General features: G+C 50.2%; 2 protein-coding genes across 2 annotated transcripts in view; both read right to left on the bottom strand.

The window, feature by feature from the left end:
- gkup (glucuronokinase with putative uridyl pyrophosphorylase) overlaps positions 1 to 16,129 on the bottom strand; it is a 71,397-nt gene extending 55,268 nt beyond the window's left edge. Inside the window, exons 1-2 of the mRNA XM_084329327.1 lie at positions 15,966 to 16,129; positions 313 to 419 (exon numbers count right to left, since the gene is read on the bottom strand). Of these exons, the coding sequence (XP_084185453.1) occupies positions 313 to 419; positions 15,966 to 16,022 (164 nt within the window). The 5' untranslated portion in view covers positions 16,023 to 16,129. The remainder of the gene's footprint in view (positions 1 to 312; positions 420 to 15,965) is intronic.
- A 3,568-nt stretch (positions 16,130 to 19,697) lies between these two features.
- Positions 19,698 to 24,643, bottom strand: part of LOC311226661 (upstream stimulatory factor 1-like) — a gene marked incomplete at its 5' end in the record, with an annotated part of 61,134 nt that continues 56,188 nt past the window's right edge. Inside the window, 3 exons of the mRNA XM_084312077.1 lie at positions 19,698 to 19,829; positions 23,022 to 23,150; positions 24,138 to 24,232. Of these exons, the coding sequence (XP_084168203.1) occupies positions 19,743 to 19,829; positions 23,022 to 23,150; positions 24,138 to 24,232 (311 nt within the window). The 3' untranslated portion in view covers positions 19,698 to 19,742. The remainder of the gene's footprint in view (positions 19,830 to 23,021; positions 23,151 to 24,137; positions 24,233 to 24,643) is intronic.

Here is a 24,643-nt window from a genome sequence, read left to right as displayed (position 1 = left end):
CAATCTCTCTATATCTCTCTCTCTGTCTGCCTCTGTCTGACTGTGGGTGACTGTCACTCAAAGCGCTTATGGGCGGAGCCCAGCCCAAAACAGCTTGAAATCTTGAAGTGGAAAAATGCTGCTTTAGAGTACTTGATTAGAAATACAAAACAATGCATTTTTTGGAAAAATACTTTACAGATGTGTTCCATAGACTCACAGGAATTGTGTAAAGGTGCCCAAATAGTGAAAGGAATAGCAAGACATGTCCCCTTTAAGGGAATCCTCAGAAATGGGATGTAAGACAAGAGGGTCGGCATGGCAACAACGTACGTGTTGACTGTTTCCCACCAGAAGTCCAGAATCTTCTTCCCTCCTATTCCAGGAAGCAGGGCTTTGGGGACCCCGGCCAGGTGGCCGTACAGGCCCGTGAGGTCGTTCTGTGAGGGGAGAGGTCAGAGGTCATTGGGGACCCCGGCCAGGTGGCCGTACAGGCCCGTGAGGTCGTTCTGTGAGGGGAGAGGTCAGAGGTCATTGGGGACCCCGGCCAGGTGGCCGTACAGGCCCGTGAGGTCGTTCTGTGAGGGGAGAGGTCAGAGGTCATTGGGGACCCCGGCCAGGTGGCCGTACAGCCCCGTGAGGTCGTTCTGTGAGGGGAGAGGTCAGAGGTCATTGGGGACCCCGGCCAGGTGGCCGTACAGGCCCGTGAGGTCGTTCTGTGAGGGGAGAGGTCAGAGGTCATTGGGGACCCCGGCCAGGTGGCCGTACAGGCCCGTGAGGTCGTTCTGTGAGGGGAGAGGTCAGAGGTCATTGGGGACCCCGGCCAGGTGGCCGTACAGGCCCGTGAGGTCGTTCTGTGAGGGGAGAGGTCAGAGGTCATTGGGGACCCCGGCCAGGTGGCCGTACAGGCCCGTGAGGTCGTTCTGTGAGGGGAGAGGTCAGAGGTCATTGGGGACCCCGGCCAGGTGGCCGTACAGGCCCGTGAGGTCGTTCTGTGAGGGGAGAGGTCAGAGGTCATTTCATTATAGCCCAAAAAAGTCCCCTAAACACTGGCTTTGTTCAACGTTTGATCAATTGCATCGAAGACAATAGTCTACTCTGAAATACATTATTTGAGCTTTTGATGGCCGACAGCAAGTGGTAATATAAGTTGTTGTTGTTGTTGTTGTTGTTGTACACTAGATCCACGTGGACAGGAGGGTCATGCTTGTATGTTTTGATTAACCCTTTCACTGCCACACGACAGCCGGTTAACCCTTTCACTGTGACAATACTAGAAGCCGCGGAGCTAATGATGCTAATGATGGAGCATCGCCGTCGGTTGTGTGATAGTAAAGGGCTAACCTTCTGTTGTGTGGCAGTGAAAGGGTTAAACAGAGAGCTAGGCTACCACAAATCACTACTGGGATGTAGGCTTGTGATAGTACAAAACAATAATAATAATAATAATAATAATAATAATAATAATAATAATAATAATAATAATAATAATAATAATAATAATAATAATAATAATAATAATAATAATAATAATAATAGTAATAATGATAATAAATAATAATAATAATAATAATACTATGCAGCTATATAGGTCTCTTTTGGAGTCAATAGGTATTCGGTGCAGGTGAGCTTTGATCTTTCCTATTATTTATGAAATAATAATGGGGGATGAATCGGCCTATAGAGCTGAAGTCGATAGCTTTGCTGTATGGTGCAAGGAGAACGACCTGCTTTTAAACATCTCTAAGACAAAGGAGATGATAGTTGACTTCCGGCGCGGGGAGGCAGTCCACCCTCCTCTGTACATAAACGGCCAGCAGGTGGAGACAGAGGGTGGACAGTTTTAAATTCCTCTGCATCACCATATTGTGATCATTTAAAATGGGAAGTTAACACCAGCCTCATAATTAGCAAAGCCCACCAGAGGCTCCACTCCCTGCGCCAGCTTAAACAGTTTGGTGTGTCCAGGGAGGCGATGCTCAGCTTCTACAGAGCCACTGTGGAGAGTGTCCTTGCCTTCTCAATGACTGTGTGGTACGGAAACACCACCGTCCATGATAGGGGACATTTAGAACGAACTGTACGCACAGCGTCAAAGATCATCGGCTGTGAGCTCCCCTCTGTGGCACAAATCAGGCGGAAAGGGGAGAGGGTGACCAGGGACCCCTCTCACCCTGCTTACGACCTCTTTAACCCCCTTCCCTCTGGCAGAAGACTCCAAAGTCTCAGGTGCAGGACATCCCGTTTTAAAAACAGTACATATCCCGAGGCTGTCCGTCACCTGAACTCGAGTACTAATGTACCGGCACTTTGCACCACCAGGGCTGGCACCAGCCGATAGGCACTTTAAGGCAATATGCACTTTAAACTGGAACACTGAGCCATTTATTTTAGCTACTGTAGCATTTTTTTAATTGTTTGTGTAAAACTTTTATTGTGGGGATTTTATTGCATGTATTCTTGTGTTTTTTATTATATGTTTTTATAATGTCTGTACTGTATGTGGCACCAAGACAAATCCCAATCAACCACGTGTTGAAATGGCAATAAAGTTTTCTATTCTATTCTATTTAGAGTGAATGAATGAATGATTGAAAACTTTATTAACAGATTGCAGAATGGGTTACAATACAGTACGGCTCAATACACACACTTGTTAAGGGGATGCAGACCAGAGAAAGACTTTCGTCTTGTTTACATCAGGGTCCCCCATTTTACATTCATAGTGACATTAATGACATATACACAACATACATGACATCATGACAATTATGACATAGGGACATACATGACATACAGGTATATAGTACTGTTACATTTGTGACATATATGATATGCAAATATACAGTAGTTACCCAGAGATCCAGACAGAAAATATATAGCAAGAGCAAGTTGTTTCGTTGTGCACATTATTTCTCTTGGAGTGGCCATTCATTGGGAGGGTCCTCTCCACGGGACCACCACCACCACCACCACCACCACCACCACCACCACCACCACCACCACCACCACCACCACGTACACTCGCTCCACGGGACCACCACCACCACCACCACGTACACTCGCTCCACGGGACCACCACCACCACCACCACGTACACTCGCTCCATTGACGAGCTTTGGAAGCATTACATCATAATGTACACAAAGCTCTATTGCCGTCGCGGATTCTGGGGGGTAAAGTCAAAACTTGTCCTAACTAATAAAAATTAAAAAAAAAAACTAACTAACCTACACTGTAGCACTCAACACTTTATGAACATTGTTACTCAGCTGATAGAGTTGTGCCCTTCCTTCCTGATGACTTGTCGTACAGAACCTGTAAGTCGCTTTGGATAAAAGCGTTTCAGCTAAATGTCTGAATGTAAATGTAAATGTAATTATTGCAAAGTTCGCATTTGTGTTTTCGAAGGATCAACAGAAATACCAAAGAGTCTCGACAAAGGCCGGTGACGAGGTGAAACACAAGTCGCTGCTGAAACACAGAATAAAATGACCATTTCTCTCCCAAGTCTCCTTCCAAATGAACTCGTCGACGCACACGCTCAGTGCTGCCCCCACTGGTCACCAACAGGACAGCACCGCGGCCGGACAGGCTCAGTGAGTAGCCTCCAGCTGCGACCGCGGAGCGAGCCCCGCACTAGACGCTGTGGCAGGAGAGTACGGACGTTAGCGCTAGCGTCACTCCATATTGGGCCTAGCCCCTCCCCCTTGACCAAGCTCGGTTGAGACGTGCGGTTGGAGAGAGGGACGCGGCCAGGAATTGATTGATTGAAAACTTTATTAACAGATTGCAGAATGGGTACAATACAGTAAAATACTTCCCCAACCCTAACCTCTGTGGTTGAGGGCCTATGTTGCTTTGTTGCAGGAAGGATTACCAGCCCCGACTGTCACTCTAACCTTAACCTCTCTTAGACGAGGGCCTAAACCTAACCAGTGTTGCGTTGCTGATATCAAAACTGGTTGCACGCACGCTAATGACGCCACGTGCGCGCACGCTCCCGTTACCTAACCCTTAAGAGAAACGTCCGCTCTCTGTGGCCGCCACAGCGTCTAGTGAGGGGCGCGCTCCCGTTACCTAACCCTTAAGAGAAACGTCCGCTCTCTGTGGCCGCCACAGCGTCTAGTGAGGGGCTCGCTCCCGTTACCTAACCCTTAAAGGATAACTCCACTATTTTGGGAAATTAGCTTATTTAACATCTTCCCTGGAGTTAGACAAGAAGATGCATACCTTTTTTGTCTCTGTGCGTGCATTTTAGCTTTGGGAATAGATGCTCCGTTAGCATAGCTTAGCTTCATCACTGGAAGTGGGGGAGGACAGTAGCCTTACAGTGCCTTACAGTGTATTGCAAGGTCTGACATTGACCAAACTTGATATGCATGACCTTGGTGGGCTCTAGGTCAACTCCTGAAAAGGGGGTCAATGTCAGACCTTGCAATCAAAAGTTAGGGGCGCACTGAAATTATGGCAAGGGTTATTAGCCCCCTAACTTTTGATTGCAAAGTCTGACATTGACCCCCTTTTCAGGAGTTGACCTAGAGCCCACCAAGGTCATGCATATCAAGTTTGGTCAATGTCAGACCTTGCAATACACTGTAAGGCACTGTAAGGCTACTGTCCTCCCCCACTTCCAGTGATGAAGCTAAGCTATGCTAACGGAGCATCTATTCCCAAAGCTAAAATGCACGCACAGAGACAAAAAAGGTATGCATCTTCTTGTCTAACTCCAGGGAAGATGTTAAATAAGCTAATTTCCCAAAATAGTGGAGTTATCCTTTAAGAGAAGCGTCCGCTCTCTGTGGCCGCCACAGCGTCTAGTGAGGGGCGCGCTCCCGTTACCTAACCCTTAAGAGAAACGTCCGCTCTCTGTGGCCACCACAGCGTCTAGTGAGGGGCGCGCTCCCGTTACCTAACCCTTAAGAGAAGCGTCCGCTCTCTGTGGCCGCCACAGCGTCTAGTGAGGGGCGCGCTCCCGTTACCTAACCCTTAAGAGAAACGTCCGCTCTCTGTGGCCGCCACAGCGTCTAGTGAGGGGCGCGCTCCCGTTACCTAACCCTTAAGAGAAACGTCCGCTCTCTGTGGCCGCCACAGCGTCTAGTGAGGGGCGCGCTCCCGTTACCTAACCCTTAAGAGAAGCGTCCGCTCTCTGTGGCCGCCACAGCGTCTAGTGAGGGGCTCGCTCCCGTTACCTAACCCTTAAGAGAAACGTCCGCTCTCTGGGGCTGCCACAGCGTCTAGTGAGGGGCGCGCTCCCGTTACCTAACCCTTAAGAGAAACGTCCGCTCTCTGTGGCCGCCACAGCGTCTAGTGAGGGGCTCGCTCCCGTTACCTAACCCTTAAGAGAAACGTCCGCTCTCTGTGGCCGCCACAGCGTCTAGTGAGGGGCGCGCTCCCGTTACCTAACCCTTAAGAGAAGCGTCCGCTCTCTGTGGCCGCCACAGCGTCTAGTGAGGGGCTCGCTCCCGTTACCTAACCCTTAAGAGAAACGTCCGCTCTCTGTGGCCGCCACAGCGTCTAGTGAGGGGCGCGCTCCCGTTACCTAACCCTTAAGAGAAGCGTCCGCTCTCTGTGGCCGCCACAGCGTCTAGTGAGGGGCTCGCTCCCGTTACCTAACCCTTAAGAGAAACGTCCGCTCTCTGTGGCCGCCACAGCGTCTAGTGAGGGGCGCGCTCCCGTTACCTAACCCTTAAGAGAAACGTCCGCTCTCTGTGGCCGCCACAGCGTCTAGTGAGGGGCTCGCTCCCGTTACCTAACCCTTAAGAGAAACGTCCGCTCTCTGTGGCCGCCACAGCGTCTAGTGAGGGGCACGCTCCCGTTACCTAACCCTTAAGAGAAACGTCCGCTCTCTGTGGCCGCCACAGCGTCTAGTGAGGGGCGCGCTCCCGTTACCTAACCCTTAAGAGAAGCGTCCGCTCTCTGTGGCCGCCACAGCGTCTAGTGAGGGGCGCGCTCCCGTTACCTAACCCTTAAGAGAAACGTCCGCTCTCTGGGGCCGCCACAGCGTCTAGTGAGGGGCGCGCTCCCGTTACCTAACCCTTAAGAGAAGCGTCCGCTCTCTGTGGCCGCCACAGCGTCTAGTGAGGGGCGCGCTCCCGTTACCTAACCCTTAAGAGAAACGTCCGCTCTCTGTGGCCGCCACAGCGTCTAGTGAGGGGCTCGCTCCCGTTACCTAACCCTTAAGAGAAGCGTCCGCTCTCTGTGGCCGCCACAGCGTCTAGTGAGGGGCGCGCTCCCGTTACCTAACCCTTAAGAGAAACGTCTGCTCTCTGTGGCCGCCACAGCGTCTAGTGAGGGGCACGCTCCCGTTACCTAACCCTTAAGAGAAACGTCCGCTCTCTGTGGCCGCCACAGCGTCTAGTGAGGGGCGCGCTCCCGTTACCTAACCCTTAAGAGAAACGTCCGCTCTCTGTGGCCGCCACAGCGTCTAGTGAGGGGCGCGCTCCCGTTACCTAACCCTTAAGAGAAGCGTCCGCTCTCTGGGGCCGCCACAGCGTCTAGTGAGGGGCTCGCTCCCGTTACCTAACCCTTAAGAGAAACGTCCGCTCTCTGTGGCCGCCACAGCGTCTAGTGAGGGGCACGCTCCCGTTACCTAACCCTTAAGAGAAACGTCCGCTCTCTGGGGCCGCCACAGCGTCTAGTGAGGGGCGCGCTCCCGTTACCTAACCCTTAAGAGAAGCGTCCGCTCTCTGGGGCCGCCACAGCGTCTAGTGAGGGGCGCGCTCCCGTTACCTAACCCTTAAGAGAAGCGTCCGCTCTCTGTGGCCGCCACAGCGTCTAGTGAGGGGCACGCTCCCGTTACCTAACCCTTAAGAGAAACGTCCGCTCTCTGTGGCCGCCACAGCGTCTAGTGAGGGGCGCGCTCCCGTTACCTAACCCTTAAGAGAAACGTCCGCTCTCTGTGGCCGCCACAGCGTCTAGTGAGGGGCGCGCTCCCGTTACCTAACCCTTAAGAGAAGCGTCCGCTCTCTGTGGCCGCCACAGCGTCTAGTGAGGGGCGCGCTCCCGTTACCTAACCCTTAAGAGAAACGTCCGCTCTCTGTGGCCGCCACAGCGTCTAGTGAGGGGCGCGCTCCCGTTACCTAACCCTTAAGAGAAGCGTCCGCTCTCTGTGGCCGCCACAGCGTCTAGTGAGGGGCGCGCTCCCGTTACCTAACCCTTAAGAGAAACGTCCGCTCTCTGGGGCCGCCACAGCGTCTAGTGAGGGGCACGCTCCCGTTACCTAACCCTTAAGAGAAACGTCCGCTCTCTGTGGCCGCCACAGCGTCTAGTGAGGGGCACGCTCCCGTTACCTAACCCTTAAGAGAAACGTCCGCTCTCTGTGGCCGCCACAGCGTCTAGTGAGGGGCACGCTCCCGTTACCTAACCCTTAAGAGAAACGTCCGCTCTCTGTGGCCGCCACAGCGTCTAGTGAGGGGCGCGCTCCCGTTACCTAACCCTTAAGAGAAACGTCCGCTCTCTGTGGCCGCCACAGCGTCTAGTGAGGGGCGCGCTCCCGTTACCTAACCCTTAAGAGAAGCGTCCGCTCTCTGGGGCCGCCACAGCGTCTAGTGAGGGGCGCGCTCCCGTTACCTAACCCTTAAGAGAAGCGTCCGCTCTCTGTGGCCGCCACAGCGTCTAGTGAGGGGCGCGCTCCCGTTACCTAACCCTTAAGAGAAGCGTCCGCTCTCTGGGGCCGCCACAGCGTCTAGTGAGGGGCACGCTCCCGTTACCTAACCCTTAAGAGAAACGTCCGCTCTCTGTGGCCGCCACAGCGTCTAGTGAGGGGCGCGCTCCCGTTACCTAACCCTTAAGAGAAGCGTCCGCTCTCTGTGGCCGCCACAGCGTCTAGTGAGGGGCGCGCTCCCGTTACCTAACCCTTAAGAGAAGCGTCCGCTCTCTGTGGCCGCCACAGCGTCTAGTGAGGGGCTCGCTCCCGTTACCTAACCCTTAAGAGAAACGTCCGCTCTCTGTGGCCGCCACAGCGTCTAGTGAGGGGCGCGCTCCCGTTACCTAACCCTTAAGAGAAACGTCCGCTCTCTGTGGCCGCCACAGCGTCTAGTGAGGGGCGCGCTCCCGTTACCTAACCCTTAAGAGAAACGTCCGCTCTCTGTGGCCGCCACAGCGTCTAGTGAGGGGCGCGCTCCCGTTACCTAACCCTTAAGAGAAACGTCCGCTCTCTGTGGCCGCCACAGCGTCTAGTGAGGGCCGCGCTCCCGTTACCTAACCCTTAAGAGAAGCGTCCGCTCTCTGGGGCCGCCACAGCGTCTAGTGAGGGGCGCGCTCCCGTTACCTAACCCTTAAGAGAAACGTCCGCTCTCTGTGGCCGCCACAGCGTCTAGTGAGGGGCGCGCTCCCGTTACCTAACCCTTAAGAGAAACGTCTGCTCTCTGTGGCCGCCGCAGCGTCTAGTGAGGGGCGCGCTCCCGTTACCTAACCCTTAAGAGAAACGTCCGCTCTCTGTGGCCGCCACAGCGTCTAGTGAGGGGCACGCTCCCGTTACCTAACCCTTAAGAGAAACGTCCGCTCTCTGTGGCCGCCACAGCGTCTAGTGAGGGGCACGCTCCCGTTACCTAACCCTTAAGAGAAACGTCCGCTCTCTGGGGCCGCCACAGCGTCTAGTGAGGGGCGCGCTCCCGTTACCTAACCCTTAAGAGAAACGTCCGCTCTCTGTGGCCGCCACAGCGTCTAGTGAGGGGCGCGCTCCCGTTACCTAACCCTTAAGAGAAGCGTCCGCTCTCTGTGGCCGCCACAGCGTCTAGTGAGGGGCGCGCTCCCGTTACCTAACCCTTAAGAGAAACGTCCGCTCTCTGTGGCCGCCACAGCGTCTAGTGAGGGGCTCGCTCCCGTTACCTAACCCTTAAGAGAAACGTCTGCTCTCTGTGGCCGCCACAGCGTCTAGTGAGGGGCACGCTCCCGTTACCTAACCCTTAAGAGAAACGTCCGCTCTCTGTGGCCGCCACAGCGTCTAGTGAGGGGCGCGCTCCCGTTACCTAACCCTTAAGAGAAACGTCCGCTCTCTGTGGCCGCCACAGCGTCTAGTGAGGGGCGCGCTCCCGTTACCTAACCCTTAAGAGAAACGTCCGCTCTCTGTGGCCGCCACAGCGTCTAGTGAGGGGCGCGCTCCCGTTACCTAACCCTTAAGAGAAACGTCCGCTCTCTGTGGCCGCCACAGCGTCTAGTGAGGGGCGCGCTCCCGTTACCTAACCCTTAAGAGAAACGTCCGCTCTCTGTGGCCGCCACAGCGTCTAGTGAGGGGCGCGCTCCCGTTACCTAACCCTTAAGAGAAACGTCCGCTCTCTGTGGCCGCCACAGCGTCTAGTGAGGGGCGCGCTCCCGTTACCTAACCCTTAAGAGAAGCGTCCGCTCTCTGTGGCCGCCACAGCGTCTAGTGAGGGGCGCGCTCCCGTTACCTAACCCTTAAGAGAAACGTCCGCTCTCTGTGGCCGCCACAGCGTCTAGTGAGGGGCGCGCTCCCGTTACCTAACCCTTAAGAGAAACGTCCGCTCTCTGTGGCCGCCACAGCGTCTAGTGAGGGGCGCGCTCCCGTTACCTAACCCTTAAGAGAAACGTCCGCTCTCTGTGGCCGCCACAGCGTCTAGTGAGGGGCGCGCTCCGAGGTTGCAGCTGGAGGCTATTGAACTAACTGCGTTCTGCTTTACTTTCTGTTTTATTGGTCAATTAACGTTCGCTAACGTAGAGAAACTTCCGTACTTTACGCCAGACGTAAATCAGCGCGGTCTCTGTGGCTGCCACAGGCTTGCCCCTTGAGAGGATTCTCCGGAGCTGCAGCTGGACCCTATTGGGCTCAGTGTGAATGAATGAATGAATGAAAACTTTATTTAACAGATTGCAGAATGGGTACAATACAGTACGGCTCAATACATACAATTGTTAAGGGGATGCAGACCTGAGAAAGACGTTTGTCTTGTTTCCATCAGGGTCCCCCATTTTCAATTCATATAGACATTTATGACATACACAACATACATGACATTTATGGCATAGGGACATATAGGTATTTAGTACTGATACATTTGTGACATAACGGTATTCAAATATACAGTACTGTTACCCCTAGATCCTGACAGAGTATATACATATGATGGGGAGGGGACTGTACATTAGGAGGGGGTGAGTGGGTGGGAGGGAAATATACATACGGCGGGGAGGGAATATATACATGCGGTGGGGAGGAGACTGTCTATTAGGAGGTGGTGGGGGTTTTGGGCATTTACGGTGGCCAGTTTCGAATTGCAGCCTCCCGTAGGTGCTCTTTAAGAGCGGTTTTGAATGTGGGCAGGGATTCACATTCCTTTACAGCTTTGGGTAGGGCGTTCCACATTGTTGTGGCATAATTGCGAAACGTGTTTAGTCCCTTGTTTGAGCCGAATCTGGGTTTAACATGATTTGTTGAGCTTCCTCTGGTGTAGTGGTTGTGGTATTCACTGACCTTTGGGAAGTATTTTGATATGTACATGGGCACCCCGGTCGTATAGTGTATCTTGTAGACCAGGCCCATTGCAAGTTGCTGTACTCTGTCGTCTACTCTAAGCCATCCTAGGTTGGCAAAGTGGGCAGGGGTGAGGTGGGTTCTGGGGTTCAGGTCAAGTAGTAGTCTGACTAGTTTGTTTTGTGATGTTTGTAATTTTGTTTTAAGCGCCTTTGAGGTGCTTTGGTACCATGAGGTGCAAGCATAGTCATAGTACCCTTGAATGAGTGCTCCTGCCAGAGTCTTCAGGGTATTCTTGTTTACCAGAGAGGAGATCCGGTACAAGAATCTAGTTCGTTGGTTGACTTTTTTTATTACAACTGAGAATCCGTCGGTCTTGCTGAGTTTGTTATTTGAACCGAAGAGAATGGACTCTGTTTTGCCCATGTGTAATGATAGTTTGTTATCAGCGAGCCAGGTGCAGATTTTGCCAAGTTCTGAGCTGAGGGTTTTTTCAACCTGTAACTTGTTCTTGTCAGAGACCAGCAGGGCTGAGTCGTCCGCAAACAGGAACAAGTTGCAGTCACAGGCTGACGACATGTCATTTGCATAAATTAGGAAGAGTAGCGGTCCTAGTATGCTTCCTTGTGGAACACCACAGCTCACTGTGAGGGGGGGGGGATAGAGTACCGTTTACCTCTACCATCTGTTCCCTCCCCTCAAGGTAGGATTGTATCCAGCTCACTGATAGACTATCAAAACCAATTGCTTTTAGCTTGTCAATCAGAATGGTGTGATTGACAGTGTCGAAGGCCTTTTGTAGGTCCAGCATGACCATGCCGCAGTATTTGCCCGCGTCTACCTCTTATTTGATGTGGTCGTTTAAATAGAGAAGGCATGTGTCAGTGGAGTGGGATGTTCTGAAGCCAGATTGGAATTTGTAGATTAGATTTTTCTTTCCGCAAGGTATTTTTCGACCTGTTCGTAGACTATTTTCTCCATGACTTTCGAGATGGAGGTGAGAATAGAAACAGGGCGGTAGTTGCCTGGGTCTAATTTGCTGCCCTTTTTGTGTAGAGGGGTCACTCTCGCAATTTTGAAGTCCTTGGGGACGTGTCCCTGTTTTATGGAGAGGTTTATTATGTGTGTGATGACTGGGGTGATGGCGGCTGCTGAGTCTCTGAGGAATTTGGAGGGATGTTGTCATGGCCAGTGGCCTTGTTAGGTTGGAGGGCACTGTGATGGTTCACCGATGAGAGATGCTGCCCTTGGGGGGAGGGAGTGCAGAGACTCAAACGCATCAGCGACCCAACTAACTGCGTGTCTGTCTGCATGAATAAAGACTTCTCAAGTCCAGTTATTGATATCCAATCATTAATTCTGCCCCCTCCCTCCCTCAGGCGTGTTGCACAGGGCATAGATCCTAGACCCTGGACTGAGACCACGGCCTATGATTTGCAGGTGAAAAGCTAATAGTCATTACTATTATCCCCCATGATGTCTGCCATCATTGTTATGTTGTAAGATAACATGTATAAAGCCCCCATTTTCTTTTCTTCTTTTCTTTCATTTCTAGCACATGTTCATTCCAAGACAAACAAATGGAATTGACTGTGGGATTTTTATGCTTATGGTAAGATTGTTTCATATTGGTATACATTGGTTTTACCCTTGAATATATATATATATTAAGTCTATTGAAGACGCAGAACATTACATATAACTGCTGCTGGATGCACCACATTTTAGTGGAGTTAGGAAATTAAAAGCGCTCTTCCCCCTCCCCTTTTTTCAGCACACCCTTTGCATTGTCGCCAACACCCGGTTCCAGTTCACAGAGGTCTGTATTTCCAACCAAGTAAAGGGCCTACTGTATGTAACACATATGGCACAACTTGCAAGCAGAGATACTTGTGATTGCAATTACTTAAAAATACCACTTCATATCATTCTCATGACATCATGCCATTGCCTACCAATATAGCTCAATTGTACAACTCGTTGGCCATTAATGATAATCCCATGTTATTGTTTGTCAATGTCTGTGATTTTTAGTTGGACATGAACTCAATTCGTGAGTGGTGGTGTACTCTACTAATGGAGCGCTTCCAAACTGAGGGGTACGTTACAGTATCTTAGAGTATAATTAGTCAACATGTGTTGAAGCAATAATAACTTATTTTTTCATAATTTGAAAGGCACGGCAAGAGGTTTGCCCACAGGACCAGGGAGTCGAGGTGTCTGCTCCAAGGACTGCTACAACCGGTTTACAGGGTGCCTCGGACTTCAAGGATTACTACCAGTATCCCACAACACCTCCAGGTTGCCATGGACCGCAGTGCTGAACAAAAAAAGCTGGTGGACTTCATCATCACAGCACATCGGACTAAAGAACACCTAAAGGTACAGTATGTTGGCACCTGTTGCCAAATCTGTGTTTACCAAGCCCATCTGACTGTCTACAATGATTTGATCCTGGACGATTCTCTCTCCTTGCTTTTCTGTACTCTCAGGCCGTCGTAAGTGGCAGAGAACCGTCAAACTGGTTGCAGAAGTACATCCAGAGGTCACCAAGCAAGAAGCGGTCATGGTCAACGTGTGCCCCGTCTATTTTCAGGACGACGGGCATCAAAACGCAGTGTTTGACTTCTTGTCAAACATCCTGGCCAGCACAGTCTCATCTGTACCCATCCTGGATAATGTAGCCTATATCCTTGAGGTCTTGCTGCCTGAGGTGAATTTGTATGATATTTTTACTTTTCACTATGTATGAAACAAGCCTTTGTTGAGAGATTTCAATTCTAATGTGTGCAGTTATTGAAAAATAATGCATGATCCAGGGGCTCATTTACTTCTGTCTCATGGGGTAAACTGCAATCTTCTCTCTCCATGACAGGCCACTATAAGCGCTATTGCAGCAGTCAATGAGGTCACCAGTAAGAGGGCTGAAGAAATCTTCTGGACCCCAGATGTCGACAAAAGGCATGCCAACATTATCCTAATCATCAGATTCGTTTTTATTATCTGAAACATTTTCTCTTTTAAATGTCTTGTTTTGAATTTATTGTCACAGTATGTGTTGTCCTGGTCATATCGCTATTAGTCCTAACTATGTATAGTGGTACAGTGTAGAATTACCAGAATATTGCATTGTCAACCTTTTTTTACATTTTCTATATGTTATGCTTTTTCATATTAGTGAGCGGGAGGCATTCGATGACAGAATCGACCGTGAAAGGAAGAAGCAGCGCTGAACTCTGCTGCAAGGGTCCTCACGCACACCAAACCCTGGCAGCACATCACCCCCACCCTGCAAAAACTCCACTGGCTCCCCATCAACTACCGAATCCCCTACAAGATCCTCCTCCTCCGCAATCATTAGAGTTTTTTTTTATTATCTTTTCCCCCCCTCCTTTTTCCGATTTTTCTCCCATCCCACTGTTAGTCGTTATGCCAATTCCCAACCCCCTTTCTGGTTGTTGTGCGCCCCCCCCCCCCCCACTGTTGGTCCGAGAGGCCGGAGACTGTCTCATGCTTTCCTCCGACGCATGTGTGGCCAGCCTGGCAGCGCAGATTCTCACTGGGAGAGTAACGTGTGGAAGGTCACACTACCTCTCTCATTGTACTGTACTTGTCTAATAGCCCTTCAAGAGCAACGGGTACAGGGTCGATATGACCCTGATGTAAACGAGACACTAATCTCTCTACCCCGCGCTCGGTTGCTAACTTGCTATTGTTTTTTACAGTCTGCCGTGAACATGGGAAATAATAGCGACAGCTCTGCTGTACACTGGGAACCTTGGTTGCTATGCCCACACAAAACCGCAAAACTTCACCCTGGACTCCGGTTTTCAAAGACCGGGGTTGCAGTGTAGCAAATCCCCGGTTGTGTGTGGCCGAACAGTGCAACTGCGCACATACAATCATGGTTACATTAAATCCAGCGCTCGTGTGGACTGGGCAACTTGCCTCTTGCCATCCCCTTAACAATTGTGTGTATTGAGCCGTACTGTATTGTACCCATTCTGCAATCTTGTTGCAATAAAGTTTTCATTCACACTCAAAATCTGTGTTCATTTTTTATTTTGCATACTAATGTTCTGTGTCTTGAGTCGTACTTGTATTGAAAAACTGATGTTATGTCTGAGGAGAAGACCGGTACTCATCATCTTCGTCTCCACAAAAAGAAAAATGACATGTGAAGTATGTTGTGTGCCAGGTTCAAACAGTGCTGTATATGTACAGTTTATTCCTACTCCTATCCGAGCTCCGGGAGGGTCATCAAAGAGAAAGTCGCCTATTCTTAGTCCTTGCCCCACAATGGTGGAATAACAAAAAGAAAAATGACATGTGAAGTATGTGTGCCAGGTTCAAACAGTGCTGTATATGTACAGTTTATTCCTACTCCTATCCAAGCTCTGGGAGGGTCATCAAAGAGAAGTCGCCTATTCTTAGTCCTTGCCCCACAATGGTGGAATAACAAAAAGAAAAATGACATGTGAAGTATGTGTGCCAGGTTCAAACAGTGCTGTATATGTACAGTTTATTCCTACTCCTATCCAAGCTCTGGGAGGGTCATCAAAGAGAAGTCGCCTATTCTTAGTCCTTGCCCCACAATGGTGGAATTGTCCTAATAAACTAACCTACACTGTAGCACTCAACACTTTATGAACATTGTTACTGAGACGAAAGTTAAGTTTACTCTATTATTACTAGATCTGGTATGTCGTCTAGATGTAACACTGTATGGGTACAAGTTTACTCTATTATTACATGTCTAGATGTAACATTACGGTCTATGTATAATGTACCTATGTAAACGAGACGACCGTCCATGTTGAAGCCGGAAGTGTCAGACTCAAGGTCCATATTACACATAACACAAAACAACAACAAGAATACAATAACAGAAGAAACAAGGCCAACAACATAAATACATTAAAATACATAAAGGCATCGGTTCCAATGTTTCCACAAATCAGAAGAGTACCTTGTTGTATGATATCACTCCGTTTTACATCGTTTTACATCACTAATGGTCAAATATCTTGTTTATTGACTGTAATAATCGACACATGAATGTAAACAGCAGTTCTGTGTCACAAACAGATCACTTGCACTGGTCCGTCTCTGGAGCTGAAGGAGGATCCTCGATGCATCATTATTATGCGACCTGCAGTTTTTTAATGTGTGCTGTAATTACACCAGAGGGGTGCAGTGTTATAAAACAGAGTACAGTATAAAACAGAGTACAGTATAAAACAGAGTACAGTAGGCTGAGCTCTGAACAGGCTTCTTGTCACATTGTCTGTAAACACATATACCGTGTTCGTGCGTCCAGTCTGCAGCACAACAACACAGGGCATCAGGGAGATTATTATATATTGATATATATTGTTTGTTGTGACCCAGATATCTAGAGCTGTGTGTTTCAGCAGCGGCGGTCTGTGTCGAGACTCTGAGCTTTCGGTGGATCCATCACTTCGAAAACACAACGCGAACTTTGCAATAACGAGTTTATAGGACGAGTTTTGACTTAATATGAATACTCAAGACTCCGCCACGTCACACCTACCTTGATCTGCGCCTCCAGCAGGGCGCCGTGGCCCGCCACCAGCAATATGCAAATCATTGGAAGAGATCGTGTATTTACTGTATTATTATTATTATTATTATTATTATTATTATTATTATTATTTGTCTATTGATCAGTAAAGCGGTGCTGGTTGTCGTGGCGATACTTCCAGTGTTCCAAGTGACGACATCCACTTAAAGGGCCAGTGCACCCGTACCCGTGAATACCATGCCTACAGTATTGATTGATTGATTGATTGAAAACTTTATTAACAGATTGCAGAATGGGTACAATACAGTACAGCTCAATACACACAATTGTTAAGGGGATGCAGACCAGAGAAAGACTTTCGTCTTGTTTACATCAGGGTCCCCCATTTTCAATCCATCATAACATACACGACATACAGATAGACAGTACTGCTACATCTATACATTTATGACATATCAGATTTGCAAATACAGTAGTTTGTGATACAAAAAGTGTCCAGAAAAGAGTGTATATACATTTGATGTAGAAACTGTACATTGGAGGAGGTTGGGTGGGAGGGGTGGGGGGGTGTACATCCCAGGTGGGGGGGGGGGGTTGGGTTACACTGTACATTAGAATACTGACAAAGCCATACTTGGTCATTTACTGTACAACTGGGTTAGGAGGACATTTACAGGTGTAGGTGTTCTTTGAGAGTGGTTTTGAAAGTGGGTAGTGATCCACATTCCTTTACAGCTTTGGGTAGGGCGTTCCACATTGATGTGGCATAATTGCGAAACGTGTTTAGTCCCTTGTTTGAGCCGAATCTGGGTTTAACATGATTTGTGGAGCTCCCTCTGGTGTTGTGATCGTGGTATTCACTGACCTTTGGGAAGTATTTTGACATGTACATGGGTACCTTGGTCGTGTAGTGTATCTTGTAGACCAGGCCCATTGCAAGTTGCTGTACTCTGTTGTCTACTCTAAGCCATCCTAGGTTGTCAAAGTGGGCAGGGGTGAGGTGGGTTCTAGGAGTAAGGTCAAGCAGTAGTCTGACTAGTTTGTTTTGAGATGTTTGTAATTTTGTTTTTAGCGCCTTTGAGGTGCTTTGGTACCATGAGGTGCAAGCATAGTTCAAGTTTCTTTAATATTTGTCATACAGAAGTACAGAATACTTTTATACAAAATGCTTCTTACTGTTACGCTCCAGAGACTGTGCAAGACAAGATAAGTATGAAATAAAATAACATAGTAAAATTAGAAGTAAAAAAAATGAGGTCACAGTGTTCAGTTTAGACATATGTACAATGTTCGATGCAGAATAGACGTAGTTACCATACGATATACAATACTGTGCAGTGTACTAATATACAATACTATATAGTGCAAGGCAGAAATGGGACGAGGTGCAATTTAGGTACAATTCACAGTAGGTGTACGAGTTGTAGTGCAAATCCTTTATCAATAAATATAAAGTGTAAAGTGTGTTTGTGTGATCTAAAGTGTGGAGAGTGGGTGCTGCAGTGTGTTGTTTGTTTGAGTGAGTGTGTGCGTGTGGGTGTGTGTGCTGTGTGCATTTGATGGTTGTTGCATAGTGTTTATTGTTCGTTTAGCAGCCTGATGGCCTGGGGATAGAAGCTTCTTCTGAGTCTTTCTGTGCTCGCCTTAAGACTCCGGTATCGCTTGCCTGACCGCAGCAGTTCAAAGAGGCAGTTGTTCGGGTGGCTCGAGTCCTTAATAATTCTCTTAGCCTTCCCCTTGCACCGCTTGTTGTAAATGTTCTGGAGGGTGGGGAGCCCCCCTCCAATTGTGCGTTCGGCTGAACGTGTCACTCTTTGTAGTCTGCTACGGTCTTGTGCAGTGCTATTCCCAAACCAGGAGGTGATGTTGCCAGTCAGGATGCTCTCTATTGTACATGAGTAGAAGTTCCTAAGGATCGTAGTCGTAGTACCCTTGAATGAGTGCTCCTGCCAGTCTTCAGGGTATTCTTGTTTACCAGAGAGGAGATCCGGTACAAGAATCTAGTTTGTTGGTTGACTTTTTTTATTACATTGGATGCCATTTTGTCACAGGAAAGATTTGCCTCTAGGATGGAACCCAGGTATGTAATTTCATCTTTCCTTGTGACAATATTGTCACCCACTGTAACTGAGAAGCCGTCGGTCTTGCTGAGTTTGTTATTTGAACCGAAGAGAATGGACTCTGTTTTGCCCATGTGTAATGATAGTTTGTTATCAGCGAGCCATATGCAGATTTTGCCTAGTTCCGAGCTGAGGGTTTTTTCAACCTGCAACTTGTTCTTGTCAGAGACCAGCAGGGCTGAGTCGTCCGCGAACAGGAACAAGTTGCAGTCACAAGCTGACGACATGTCATTTGCATTAATTAGGAACAGTAGCGGTCCTAGTATGCTTCCTTGTGGAACACCACAGCTCACTGGGAGGGGGGGGATAGGGTACCGTTTACCTCCACCATCTGTTCTCTCCCCTCCAGGTAGGGGAGACATTCTATATTATATACATAAATAAATCAACGTTCATTATTATAACGTACAACAAAATTATATTATTTGATATTTTTTTATTTTATTATTTCTATAAAGACATACATAGGCTACATACAATGCAATGGTTACAAATTCATCTTCATTAGTTACATTGTTGCAATGCAATTGTACCTTGTCTCCAGTTGGCATGATTGAAAGATATATATATATATAAAAAATGGAAAATAAAAAATAACAAAGTAGCTTAACAACTACATGATGAAATGTATCATACCATCTGGTCAATTTGAGACAGATGGAAGAATAAAAGTAAAATGAAGTCTAATAATAAAATATCTTGGGAGACTTGGATGTAAGTGCATTTGATACAGCAAAGCACAGTATTGAAAGAGTTAATAGAAAATAAACACCACATGTACATGAAAGGTGTTTCTTATGCCAAGAGCTTACAGAACTTCACTGCCACACGACAGACGGTTAACCCTTTACTATCACACAACCGACGGCGAGTGATAGTACTTGTGTGATAGTAAAGGGCTAACCTTCTGTATTGTCACAGTGAAAGGGTTAACCGGCTGTCGTGTGGCAGTGAAAGGGTTAAGGGAACAAGCGTAATGTTGAGGGACCCCGTTCAATGGCAGCTTCTGAAAACTGATGTTACTTTTGTTACGTTTGAAGCTTGAAAACTCATGGTTTTCCATCTCAACACAGGGTCTAACGTTCCATCTCAACACAGGGTCTAACGTTCCATCTCAACACAGGGTCTAACGTTCCATCTCAACACAGGGTCTAACGTTCCATCTCAACACAGGGTCTAACGTTCCATCTCAACACAGGGTCTAACGTTCCATCTCAACACAGGGTCTAACGTTCCATCTCAACACAGGGTCTAACGTTCCACTCCGATGCAGGCTTGCTTCTTCTTCAGGCAAAAACCAACCAAAATGCATTGAAATACTTCAGAGCAAATACTTTCGAGTCTCAATTTGGGGCTAAAGTACAGAATTGGGATTAAGATTTGTACGGGGACTGTACTCAGCCGTTGCCCTTGTTCCATCATGCACACGTCAAGGCATTCTAATATAAAGTATTTGAAAGCATTTTTTTTTCAAGTGCTGTCTTGGCCCCCAGATGCAGCCCCCGGGCCCCCCCCCCCCTCCTCCTCCTCACTGCGGCTCCGTGCTGGACCGCCCCCGGGCCCCCTCCTCCTCCTCACTGCGGCTCCGCGCTGGACCGCCCCCCAGGGCCCCCCTCCTCACTGCGGCTCCGCGCTGGACCGCCCCCCAGGGCCCCCCTCCTCCTCCTCACTGCGGCTCCGCGCTGGACGCGCCCACGCCGTGCTGTCGGAGCAGGTTTCTCAAGAGCTGGTTCTTGGACTTAAAGTCTTCCACCTGGAACGGCAAACGGCTGCATTTATATAACGGCTTTTATCCAAAGCGCTTTTACAATTTGTTCCTCACATTTTCACCCGTTCACTCACACATTCACACGGCGACGAGCGGTCAGCGGGCTAAGTGTCTCGCTCAAGGACACCTCGACACGCTGCCCGGGAGGAGCGGGAATCCAACCGACTGTCTCTCTACCTCCTGAGTCACTGTCTCTAAATATTATATATATATATATATATATATATATATATGTGATTTTTTTTTTCTTTTGCAAAATCAACTCTGCCTCTCTTTGTTAACTACAACAAGCAAAGCTGCTTGTTATTTAAGATGAGGTCGGACTCGGCACTGACAGGTTTGTGTTCATTGTGCTGCTTTTATAAAGCCTCAAATGACGGCTTACAATATTTCATGAAAGCAAAGTGTTTTGTTTGTCTAAGATTTAAAAAGGTTTCAACTTTACAGCACTGACTAAGTTGAACAAAGTGCTGTACAAGTCCCACAAAAAAGGGGGCCGCAAAATATCATCCAGCGGGCCGCAATTGGCCCGCGGGCCGCGAGTTTGAGAGCCCTGCTATAGAGGTTATGGACCATACTGAGCTACAGCTGTACCGACCTACAGTACGCTTCCAGAGGGAGTCATCAACACCAAGTATACCTGTTCATACTTCACTGACTCACACTATTTGCACATAACTGCCCAATTGCACAGCCCTGATCTATTCCTGTTTTATTTTGTATTGTACTATATTCTATTGTGCTATATTTAATTGAGTTTATATCCCATTTAATATTATTCAACCTCTTTATTTGCAGTCGTACAGCCCTGGCTGGCCTATATTTTATTTTATTTCATAATTATATTATATTCTATCGTGCTTGACTTAGTTCATATTTCATTGTATCTCACTCCACCTCTTTATTGTATTATCTGTCTGTTGATGTCTGTCCCCTAATGTCTCTCCAGGCTTGCCCTCCCTCCCTCCCTGCAGAACTCGTCTCCACCACGGTCTCTCCAGGCTCGCCCTCCCTCCCTCCCTGCAGAACTCGTCTCCACCACGGTCTCTCCAGGCTCGCCCTCCCTCCCTCCCTGCAGAACTCGTCTCCACCACGGTCTCTCCAGGCTCGCCCTCCCTCCCTCCCTGCAGAACTCGTCTCCACCACGGTCTCTCCAGGCTCGCCCTCCCTCCCTCCCTGCAGAACTCGTCTCCACCACGGTCTCTCCAGGCTCGCCCTCCCTCCCTGCAGAACTCGTCAGCACCACGGTCTCTCCAGGCTCGCCCTCCCTCCCTGCAGAACTCGTCTCCACCACGGTCTCTCCAGGCTCGCCCTCCCTCCCTCCCTGCAGAACTCGTCTCCACCACGGTCTCTCCAGGCTCGCCCTCCCTCCCTCCCTGCAGAACTCGTCTCCACCACGGTCTCTCCAGGCTCGCCCTCCCTCCCTCCCTGCAGAACTCGTCACCACCACGGTCTCTCCAGGCTCGCCCTCCCTCCCTCCCTGCAGAACTCGTCTCCACCACGGTCTCTCCAGGCTCGCCCTCCCTCCCTGCAGAACTCGTCTCCACCACGGTCTCTCCAGGCTCGCCCTCCCTCCCTCCCTGCAGAACTCGTCTCCACCACGGTCTCTCTAGGCTCGCCCTCCCTCCCTCCCTCCCTGCAGAACTCGTCACCACCACGGTCTCTCCAGGCTCGCCCTCCCTCCCTCCCTGCAGAACTCGTCTCCACCACGGTCTCTCCAGGCTCGCCCTCCCTCCCTCCCTGCAGAACTCGTCTCCACCACGGTCTCTCCAGGCTCGCCCTCCCTCCCTCCCTGCAGAACTCGTCACCACCACGGTCTCTCCAGGCTCGCCCTCCCTCCCTCCCTGCAGAACTCGTCTCCACCACGGTCTCTCCAGGCTCGCCCTCCCTCCCTGCAGAACTCGTCACCACCACGGTCTCTCCAGGCTCGCCCTCCCTCCCTCCCTGCAGAACTCGTCACCACCACGGTCTCTCCAGGCTCGCCCTCCCTCCCTCCCTGCAGAACTCGTCTCCACCACGGTCTCTCCAGGCTCGCCCTCCCTCCCTCCCTGCAGAACTCGTCACCACCACGGTCTCTCCAGGCTCGCCCTCCCTCCCTCCCTGCAGAACTCGTCTCCACCACGGTCTCTCCAGGCTCGCCCTCCCTCCCTCCCTGCAGAACTCGTCACCACCACGGTCTCTCCAGGCTCGCCCTCCCTCCCTGCAGAACTCGTCTCCACCACGGTCTCTCCAGGCTCGCCCTCCCTCCCTCCCTGCAGAACTCGTCACCACCACGGTCTCTCCAGGCTCGCCCTCCCTCCCTCCCTGCAGAACTCGTCTCCACCACGGTCTCTCCAGGCTCGCCCTCCCTCCCTGCAGAACTCGTCTCCACCACGGTCTCTCCAGGCTCGCCCTCCCTCCCTCCCTGCAGAACTCGTCTCCACCACGGTCTCTCCAGGCTCGCCCTCCCTCCCTCCCTGCAGAACTCGTCTCCACCACGGTCTCTCCAGGCTCGCCCTCCCTCCCTGCAGAACTCGTCTCCACCACGGTCTCTCCAGGCTCGCCCTCCCTCCCTGCAGAACTCGTCACCACCAGGGTCTCTCCAGGCTCGCCCTCCCTCCCTGCAGAACTCGTCTCCACCACGGTCTCTCCAGGCTCGCCCTCCCTCCCTCCCTGCAGAACTCGTCTCCACCACGGTCTCTCCAGGCTCGCCCTCCCTCCCTCCCTGCAGAACTCGTCTCCACCACGGTCTCTCCAGGCTCGCCCTCCCTCCCTCCCTGCAGAACTCGTCACCACCACGGTCTCTCCAGGCTCGCCCTCCCTCCCTCCCTGCAGAACTCGTCACCACCACCACGGTCTCTCCAGGCTCGCCCTCCCTCCCTCCCTGCAGAACTCGTCACCACCAGGGTCTCTCCAGGCTCGCCCTCCCTCCCTGCAGAACTCCGCAACGCCCCAACTCTGAAACTCCTCTAAACTCACCTCTTCAACATGGCCTTTGACCCCTAACTTCCTACATTGAATGTTGTGTGTCTGTCCACCATGTTTGTTATTGTTGTTATCGCCCTATGTAAAGCGACCGTGGGTTTTTATAAAAGGCGCTATAGAAAACGAAGTTATTATTATTCTTATTATTAGCCCCAACGCTCCCCCTCTGAATATCATAATAATATAAGCATAAAGGTGACCTCCCCACTGTACCTCCTGCCGGAGCAGCTGGTTGTCGACCCGGAGACCCTCCCCGGTGAGCAGGTGGTCCCCGAGCTGCAGGTTGCTCTGGCGGACCTCCTTGATGTAGTCACACGCTTTGGACAAGATCCCCCCCTTACTCTGAAACACAGCACGGCAGAAAGAGTCAAAGAAACATTTACATTTAGTCATTCAGCTGAAACGCTTTCATCCAAAGCGATGCACAGGTTCTGTACGACAAGTCAGCAGGAAGGAAGGGTGGGAGGGCACAACTCTGCCACGGCGCACAGTGGGAGGGAGGGCACAACTCTGCCACGGCGCACAGTGGGAGGGAGGGCACAACTCTGCCACGGCGCACAGTGGGAGGGAGGGCACAACTCTGCCACGGCGCACAGTGGGAGGCGGGACACCCGACACTGTCGAAGACGAGCAGCCAATCACAGATGAGATCATCATTTTCCCACTGGCGAATGACCACGGGCGATGAGTCATCGTCATCATGCCCCCCCCCCCTCTGGAACGCCCTTCCCAACCTCGTGATTTTTTCCCCGTAGTCTCTTGTTTGCGAAGACGCTCTCTAATTGGCTAGCCCGCGTACAGCGAAGACCCTCTCTGATTGGTTTAGCTCCGAAGGGCTCTGGGATAGAAATGTCCGCCTTGTACATATATATTCTCTGCTTGTTATGCTTTGGCCCTCTTTCGAAGTGGGTTATGCTTAGAGTTATGGTTAGGGTTACAAAGCATAACCACTTCGAAGCAGAGAATATATATGTACAAGGCGGAAGAGACCCTTCGGAGCTAAACCAATCAGAGAGGGTCTTTTCTTCTTCGCTGTACGCGGGCTAGCCAATCAGAGAGCGTCTTCGCAAACAGAGGCTACGGGGGAAAAAATCACGCTTCCCAACCATGTCCGCCATGCAGGCCCTCTTTCATCGTTCAAACAAGCCCTCAAAACCCACCTTTTTACCCGTGCTTTCAACCCATGAACTCCTTCCTCTCTCACCTTTTTATTTCTCTCTACTAAAACTGTAATGCATTGTATTGTTTTGTTTTGTTAAAGCGTCTGTGAGCACTTGGAAAAGCGCTATATAAATCCGATGTATAATTATCATTATGATAAGCACCCACCTGGCCCGTCTTGGTGTAGTCCACGTTACAGTCTGGAATGACCTTCGACAGCTGGACGATCCAGTTGTTGATCTTGTCCCTGCGTCTGCGCTCCACTGCAAGACAAACCTCAGTCGGTCAGCGGGCGCTCGGCTCCTGATTGAATGCTGTGCAGCTTGTAGTGAAAACGAAGGTTATCCTATAACCCTAGTTATATGAATACTGGCTGAGCGTCTCGCTCTGCCATTATGAGATACCATCTCTCCAGCACCTACTGTGCCCGTGGACATTTTTACATGCACCTCACTTGCATGTGACCACGCCTACTCCCGTGCGTGCCTCTACGAGACACAGGAAGTGGTCACGTCCACGCCCTTCCAAGTTCTAATTCCATACGTGGAAAACATCCAAGGGACCTCAGGGCGCTGAAGAGCGAGACGCTCAGCCAGTATTCATATAACTAGGGTTATAGGATAACCTTCGTTATATTATCATACTGGCCATCGCGTCTCGCTCTGCCATTATGA

The sequence above is a fragment of the Notolepis coatsorum genome (assembly GCF_963971535.1).
Source record: "Notolepis coatsorum genome assembly, chromosome: 1".
Classification (NCBI taxonomy): Eukaryota; Metazoa; Chordata; class Actinopteri; order Aulopiformes; family Paralepididae; genus Notolepis; species Notolepis coatsorum.
The sequence above is the reverse complement of the archived record's forward strand: the minus strand, read 5'-3'. Positions and strand labels throughout refer to the sequence as shown.